The sequence below is a fragment of the Atta colombica genome, unplaced genomic scaffold (assembly GCF_001594045.1).
Source record: "Atta colombica isolate Treedump-2 unplaced genomic scaffold, Acol1.0 scaffold140, whole genome shotgun sequence".
NCBI classification, from domain to species: Eukaryota; Metazoa; Arthropoda; class Insecta; order Hymenoptera; family Formicidae; genus Atta; species Atta colombica.
Genome location: NW_017259229.1, coordinates 36719 through 46196, shown reverse-complemented (window position 1 = coordinate 46196; position 9478 = coordinate 36719). Strand labels below are relative to the sequence as shown.

General features: G+C 28.5%; 1 protein-coding gene across 1 annotated transcript in view; it reads right to left on the bottom strand.

Annotated features, from left to right (window-relative positions):
• Nucleotides 1-9478, bottom strand: part of LOC108684795 — a 15770-nt gene extending 6292 nt beyond the window's left edge. The window contains 4 exon segments of the mRNA XM_018189280.1: nt 4547-4609; nt 6016-6111; nt 6113-6148; nt 9382-9478. Coding sequence (XP_018044769.1) covers nt 4547-4609; nt 6016-6111; nt 6113-6148; nt 9382-9413 — 227 coding nt within the window. The 5' untranslated portion in view covers nt 9414-9478.

Here is a 9478-nt window from a genome sequence, read left to right as displayed (position 1 = left end):
ACTATGAGGGAAACGTTCAAGGTCAAAGTTTATATATTTAATATTAAAAAGAGTTGCGCTAATTGATAACAGCGTTGATTCTTATTGCCTGTACTTTATGTTTTATTATCATATGTTTCTAAATTGTTCAATTAAAATCTACAAAAAACTTATTAGTTTTGTGTTAGTTTATAATTTCTCATTTTATATATATATATATATATATTCAAATTTTCAAATTATGGAGTAGAAATTGAGCATTTTACAATCAGAATTAATCTAAAAAAATGTTGATGTCTAATGAGAATCTAATCATTAGAAGAATTCTATGAGCTGAAAATTTAGACATAAAAAAATTTAATATTTGTTTTTTATAACTGATGTAAAAACTTGTGGATCAAAGTAAATGAAAGTCTAAAGGAGATTAAAAAACAAAATAAAAAATTTAAACTAGAAAATTTATCAATCTAAAAATATTACATTTATGACTGTATAATCAACAATCAAGATAATTGAAAATTACTAAGATTAATTAAATTAGAGCAGAAGTAAGTTTAAAAAAGTATGATTTGATACATAATCTTCAGAGAAAGTTTTCTTGAGTGTTAAAGGTAAATAAATTATTTAGTGTGTCTTCCAACAAGCAATATAGTGCGACACAGTGGTCATGTCATCTTTATTTAACATTGGCAAACAAAGACGTAATGATCTAACGTGTCATTTGTATTGTTGGAAGGCACTTATGTCTTTTAGAAGGCACTATTCATAATCAGACCTTGTACTTAAGGCTTTCTTAAATTTATCTTTAAATGCTCAGCAACTAATGATATAATTTGTAGAGCATTTGAAGATAAATTTAAGGAAGCCTTAAATATAAGGCTTTACTATGAATACGAGCATTAATGTTCGATATTTCTTCTCAGAGTTCTTACTCTTCTCAGAGTAAACTATACCTGAAAGAGCGGGGAATCGTGCGTGGGAGAGTCCCACTGTCAGTGGGAAATTCGAAATTTTCCATGTGACAAAGCAAGTTATTCTCTGGTGCCTTACATAGATTTTTGCATAACTGGGCGTTATGAATCAGTTATAAAGTGAGTGTAATTAATCGTAGAGTTGACATCACTTTTCATCATATAAATCGTCGTTTGCAAAAACGTATTTACTGTGAAAAAATACGCAAGTTAGTTATCTCTTTTGCATGCGTACAAGATATAATAGTATCGAAAGATTCAATAAAGATCTTCTCGTTGCAATACAATATGTACAACAAAGTAAAATTTACCACTTAATGAGCGTATATTTACGAGTACCTTCACACGAAAGTTCAACAAATTAAGGATACGAAGTGAAGCAAAGTAAGAATTGTCAAAAATTCAGATAATACAAGTACACTTGACATTTGTGTTTATGTCGGTTCGTCCTTACGTTTCAAATACTTTCTACTCTTATCTTACTAGAGAGGGCATAAGAATATGCATAATAATTGATCCGTCATCATACAGAGATCGCTGTCTCGGAATACGGGATCGTGATTGGCCGCCCGAATCGTCGAAAAGCGCGCGAAAAAAATGTTAGCGGCAGGACAAATTTCAGTTCCCTTGTCGCGTTATTTATCCCTTAATCCGACTCTCGAGGGTGCTGCATATTCTTTATCAGTATTCGTGATTGACAATGATCGTGGAGATCATTGGATTCCGAAACGCTATTTCAGATACGGAACGATTTCCCGCGCGAACGAAATTGGCGCGAACGACGTGAATGGAACAAGGAAAGTGCTGAAGCTGCAACTTCGCGTCACTTTATGAGTTCGGACAAGTTCGAATACCGGAGACGGTTGAAGAATCGGCGGCGGAATCGTGGTCGAATTTGTGCAGAATTACGACGTGGACGAGGTCGAGAGGAGCCAGACGACGATCGGTTTTGGATAATGCGTCGAAATAGCTTCTCGAGGATCCACGTACGTAGATCTTTTCAATCCTTATGTGACTAGAATGTGCGCAGTATGTGGAGTAGTCACATTGTGGCGAAGATCAAAATCGAAGTTGAACTTAAGGAGAGATAATGTTTCATTGTCTTAATTTTCACTAACTAGAAGCTTCTTTATAAACTCGTTTATACTTCTGTTCTTCTCCTCCATATTTGACTTATACTCCACTTTAATTTTTGTCAAGGCAGCACGTCATGTATAATTTTTTATAAAATCTTATTCTGGAATATAAAAGATATTGGATCAGATATCCAGAAGAGTTTATTATATTATTATTTTTGCATTTTTCTTAGTGAGGTAAATTAATGTAAATTTATAACAGAATTTATTAGTTAAAAATGTTTCTAATTATTAATATTAAATAAAAATTTTTTTGAGTATTCTGAGCATCCCATCTGTCAACTTGCGTATCTTTAAATCAATCTGTAGTGTCCTATAAAGTTAATTTTATCTTCGCGATTGTACATACATCACATACGTGACGTGTTGCGTACACGTAATGGCGTTCATGGACGTCCGGTGTATCGGTCTCGTTTTGAAAGCGCAAATTCGAAATTATTTTCGTTGGAATTCGGTCAGACTCGATAAGCATCGTGAACAGCAATGGATTTTGGGAATTTAGATGTAATTGGTGATTAAAAAAATTCTTGTAATATCGAAATTTTGGTACGAAAGTAACAGATTCATCAAGTGTATTTCGTGTGATCATAGAATCAACCATATGATAGCATACATGCTTTACATGTGCATGAGTTAATTAGATGCAGGATATTTTTATACGCGATAATTAATCTGTGCAATTATTTATGTATATCCGTAAAAATTGGTTGCATGTTTGTGCACGTAGTAATCGACGTCACAAATATTATTCTGTTGATCGTTATCACTGCTGGTATAATTTCAATTAAACAAAAGATTGTATGATTAATATACGATTGTTATAGTCGCAAGATCATGTATATACATCGTTTAATATTTTTACTTTTTATCTGTTTCTACTAATGTAGTTTAATGTAACTTTAATTTCGATTTTACTCTTTCTTTAATTTTTAATTTTTAGAACTAGAAAAAAATATAAAATGAGTTATAAATTGATTAAATTAATCTAAACTGAAAAAAAATTGGACATTTAGTCATCAATAATTGCTCACAGTTTCAGAAATTGAAAATGCAAAATACCCATAGTAATGTCGCAATTTATCTTGTAAGATTATCTTTATGAAATAATTTCGATTATTGAGACCGAGATTATTATTTATAATTAGCATCTTGTTTTATAAATTGAGAGTCATTGATAAGCTCGAGGTACTCAAATGATTTACGATCATTACAGAAATCAAATATTACTATTTTATAATAATCCTCCTCAGACTATTAAAACTACTAATGAAAAATCATTCTATCATTTGAAGATTAATTATTTTTATTTTCAAGTCTGAAAATATATCGTACACAACTAACGTGTCACACACAATTAACGTGTCTTGAATTAAATTTATTAAGATTGTTACAAGAGTATGTGTATGTGTGATATTAGCGAATTTAAATATCTGAATAATTGATTCAAAGTATTCTTTTTTCAGTGTAAAAGTTCATATTCAAGACACGATTTACTGAATTTGATCCCTGATTCGTGATTCCTGATTCGTATAATCAAAATACACGGACGAAAAATAATTCGAATGAAGGTAACGGCGATGTATGTGCTATGGACAATTAACGTAAAAGAATCACACTAAGAAAAACGTTCAGCGCGTCGAGGGTATGTTATCAATTTTTTTATCTTTTAGATATTTGATTTTCTTGATAAAAAAGAAATCAATATAATGTAAAAAGAAGTAAATTTATGGAAAAGATTCGTATATAATATTGTGAGTGTAATTTCACAGTAGTTGTGTCATTAATAATTTATTTTCAAATATATTGTGCATCCTAACATTTAAAATATATTAAAATATTATACTATATGATGAACTTGTATTATCTTTAATTATTAAATAAAATTTAATTAATTATATATTTTTTCTGCAAGCATATCAAGATTTATAAAAAATATAAATCAAAAAATACAAATTAAGTTAGAAAAATTAAAATAAATCGAGATTATATTAAAAATTATATAAAATTATCAAAAATGTTATATGCTTGTATTTTAATAATTGATGTTTGAATTAACTTGTGATATTTTCATTTAAATATATTTTTTCAAAAATTTACTTCTTAAAATAAAATTTATCAAAAATAAATAATAATCATAATTTTTAATCTGTATTTTGAAAAATATCACGAAAATGGCTGCTGAAAGCGCCTTTGGATGTATGCGTTTGTAATACTTTGGAATTTCATTGAAAGCATAGAAGAGTCCAGAAAAATTCAATTTTTTTTTTGCTCAAAATAAGATCCAACAAGAATTCTAAATAATTTTCTTGTTATACTTGCTAGTTGAATAAATGTTTTTATGTGTAGTATATTTTGTGACATAAACTAAGATATAAGCCTCCTTTCTTTTTACGATAATTGTGAACAGATATGCAAACATTCATATTTAAAAGATATGCAAGAACAGGTATGCGCACTTACTTGCGGCCGTCTTGCGGCATCGGCGACGTGGATTGTACATCCCTATCCGACCGCGTGGTTGTTCTGAAAAAAGAAAAAGAAACGATATATTTGAGATTTATTTTGAATGATATTTAGCATTCTAATTGCATTCTATCTTTGAGTAGATGTTTTCTTGTCGCCCATAACCAAATACCTTTAATTTCATTGATAGTACATTTGATTTATCGATGAATTTTAGATTCTTCGATTGCTCTGACATTTATGTGTAATACTTTCCATAATAATATATTGGATTAAGATACAAATTATCAGTATTGTTATTCATATCAATTTCTTTGAACAATCATACATTTTATTTTTCTGTGTACAACTTAACATTTTCTTAAGAAAACTTTTCAACGAACGAAATTGGAATATTGTATTATAATATTAATAGCAAACATTTTGTTTGTCATTACGAGTTGAAAAAAAGAACATTTTGAAGATAATGTATTTGCCAAAACTTCATTGATTTTAAGTTTCAGTAAAATAAAAAATAGAAATAGATTTTATTCCGATTATTTTAAATTTAATTTAAATTAAAAAATTTAATTTAAAATTAATTTTTTGAATTTAATTAAATTCACTTTAATTTAAATTGAACAAAGTTAAAATGTTACATACATAAGTATACTTCAGGATATTAAAAACTACAAAATTTGCAAACTTTAAATAAATCTTAGATATTTGGTAATATTTGACAGTTTGTAATATTATTTTAATACTGATAAATTTCTTTAATTCATTGATATTTTATCAGTTTCATTAGAAAGCTAATTAAATTTGAAATGTTTTTAAAGACATCATCTACTGCGCATAGATTTTTAAGAGGCAAATAATAAAGGTTTCTGATGTCAGTAGGACGAACCGTATCGTGAAACAGAAGCAAGAATAAAAACCGGTAGAAAATCGATGAATGTACATCCATGGCAATTGCTGCGCGACCGCAAGATCGATCGTATCTGCGAACTTGCACTTTCCCCGACGATTCGTTCTCCACGGATCACAGAACAACGGCGTCTATTACTTCATGACGCGAATCATTTCGTATTCTCGTTAACATTTCTCTCTTTTCTTCTCCTTTCTTGCCATTTCACTGGCTGATATCAAAGGGATTGTGATAAAAATATGACTATCAACTCTCAAATAATAATAATATGTGGAAAAATATCGTTGTTAATAAGTTAATAAGTTATTAAAAACAAATTATGTTCTTAACACTCTTCTAAATGAAAGAGAAATCTAATTGTACGACAGCAAAAAAAATTAATAACTTACATCTTTTCATTCTTATTGTAATAAATACATTGCGAAATCACGATTTTAATTATGATTAATTGAAATATTCTTGACGTCTTTTATTGAGAAATATATTTATGTTTCTACATCAAATTTTAATAAGGAATCTTGACGAATTTTCTGGGATTCTGAACGATTGAATTACTTACTTTTTAATCCATCTAAATGACAATAGTTTCTTCATCGCATACGAGTATTCACGGAACAAAGTCGTATATCGTGACAACCATGATTTCGTACTAATCTGAGGTAGGCTTGTCAGTCTTAAGAGTCAAAATCAACCTTGGAAAGAACATGAATATCAACAAACTTATTCTATAAGCAATATTTAATATATATATATATGTGTGTGTGTGTGTGTGTGTGTGTGCGCGCGCGCGCGCGCGCGCGCGTGCGTGTGTATGATATTATTTATTCTTTTTGTAACGATAATGAACACATTAAGATGCGAGATGAAAGAAATTGATGCCAATAATTTAAAGAAATTTATTGATATTAAGATAATACTAAAGATTATCATTTGGATATAATTCTCTTCTCTTTTTAAAATATTTTACTTTAAATTTTGTAAAATTTTGCAAAATTTTAGAATTTATAATACTCCGAAATACTTCAGTATGTAACTTTTTCATGTTCAATTTTTATCTTAACAATCAAAGAAATCAAATTAAATTCAAATTAATTTTAAATTAACTGATTTGAAAGATATGTAATTATCGATTTCTATTTTTTATTTTATTAAAGCTCTAAAATTATTAAACTTTTTCAATTTAACACTAACAATATGTTTTGTATTATTAAAACCGAAATTGATATAGTACGAATGTTTATTTATTTATCAATTATATGACTTATTGCGAACATTTATTGCACAAAATAGATTTCACGGTTTTCATGGTTTTTGAACATACATATAAATCATATTCTGAACGAAAATAATATATAAAAGAGATCCAGTCGATAGAAAGTTTCTTTGTATTTTAAATTGTCTACGTAATTACCTGGCAATTTAATTTAATGTAAAATAATTTTTGTCGGATTATAATTATAATACGAGAATATAATACTATTATTATTCTTATAGAAAATAGTAATATGTGATTATTTATGAAGTTACAACGTCTCTGTACTGATCATTTATATGCCTCATTGAGCACCAATTGAAAGTTTATAAGGAAGATACCATAAATTCACAAGATCATTCGTCGTAGAAATCCATTTATGTAATATCTAAAAACTATATTAAATTTTATGTACAGCTATAAAAATTTAATATTTAATGATATATTGAAGATATCTGCTAATATCATCAGTATAGACTTGACAATTATAATATTTCTTCCAAAATAGAATAGATATGTATCGTTTTGTTTTTATAAACCAAAATAAGCGATTTTTATTTTACTCAAGGATATTATATATTATATATTATCTCATATATTATCTTTGTGAGGTAATTTTTAGATTTATATACTTTTATTACGTAAAAAAGATTAACAAGTTTACAATATTTTTTTATTTAATATGTTCAAAAATATGGTAATAAACATTGTAAATCCTTTTTATATAATAAATATATATAAATTTCTAAAAATTATCTTTTATTCATATTAATTTGCATAAGATTATAGTATTAAAGTCAAGATCAGTCATTCTAGGACAGTTTATACAAGATTGCATTTGTCCCGGTTTAGATAAAGTTTTTCATCACCTTTAGATTCACAAACTTCACGGCTTTCTTTGTTACCTTCGCTCAATAAGATAATGGCTGTTTCTTTTTATTTGTCGCCGGCGCAATTCGCGGCTTTAAATACCAGCAGTGCAATTTTATAGCGGTACGGCCTAAGTACGGTAATGTCGCACGATCTCGCACGAAGAGATAATGGCAGTCATTATGAGCTGCGAGTACACGGTCGGTTAAAATGTCTTGTTAACGGTACAATCTCCATAGCCCAAATCCACAGGAGGCCCATTCGCTATTCTTTCGACCATAATTAGCCTGTGTGTCTTCGATACGCTCGAACTTTTCGGAACATTTTCACGAGATGGAAAGCAATCAAGATGTTGCGCTACGGAGAAGAGAAACTCATGCGGAAGTACAAATCGTAGAATCTCTCCCGCGCGCGCTCGTGTTCTTCCGCTTATATTACTCATATCATACCCAATACACGTCTTTCTTTCTCATACAGATGCAACATCGATTGAGCGAACTGCTGATATCACTCAATTATCTTTATGTAAATTTGAATTGAGATATCTATCATGATTATCGCGATGCATTTCTCTTTCGTTCGATAACTCGTAGACATCGAGCTCGATAGAATAGGAGCTATAAATTCAGTTCATATTGTCACTGTATTTTTCAGAGACATATTTCCTGAATTCATTTCTGAAAGAGACTAAGCGCCTAATAAAAAATTTTTCACAAAACATACAAAATTAATTGTAATAAGAACAAATTGTTTTGATAGATATAAAGAAGTAAATTATTTTAAATGATATATACGAGAGTATTTTTTTTGCAAAAGATATTTTGAGTTTAATTTATTAGGTATCTGATGATTCTGTTCATATAAAGATTGTTATATAAAAATTGTTATGTGCTTCTTTTTATATTTGATAGTAAAAAATTTAAATGCATAGTAGGTAACAAAAGAAATAACATTATGGATGCCAAATTATTTTTTAGAGTATAGATATTAAATAATTCAATATTTAATAATTTATATTTAATAAATTCTGATTAATTATTTGGCGCTTTTATCATTTATATGATATCAGTATCAGCGACCTTCACCTTATATCGAGCATATGTCGATACAAAATAGATAATTAGATATTATTTTCTTAAATCAGAAAATTATCCAAATTACTCTCTCTTTTAAAATATATGAAGATAGTGATGGAAATGGTATAACATTTAGAATACTTAAAGCAAAGTACATTAGTTTTTTTTTAAATTGCACAATTCATCAATAAAAGAGAAAATAAATAGATGTCAGAAGCTTAATTTGATGCGTTAAAAATATGATAAAATTTTTAAAAAATTTAATTTCTTTTGCAATGAATCGATATCTCTCGTTAATAATATAAGTTTACATCGCTATATATATTTATAGGAATCTTGTACTTTTAATCTATTTTGATATCTGTAATGGCATATTGCTACTGATAAGATCATCAGAACATAATATATTTTTGTGGCAATCGATTTTGCTCTAGATATTATGAACGAAGCATGATTTCAGCAAATAAGTACCTAATTCTACAATAAATAATTGAAAACGCAAGTGCCGAAAGCGAATTGAGATGTAAAGCAGCCCATGTAATTGTGAAAAATAAACTCAAGCAACTATCATAATTTTAATAAATCGAAAAATGAATTCAAATCAAATGCATGGAGAACATCAAACTTGGAAATTGTGATACATTTTCTCTGTTTCCACTAACATTTTTTCCAACACTTTTTGGCACTTTCCTCTTGCATTTTCAATTTAATGTGAATAACAACTTACTTGAACCATTTAACTATCTTGCATACACCCATGTTGCACGTGATTTCGCACTGCTAAATTTTGACAGGTTGAATGATGTCGCGTAGTGCTGATGAAG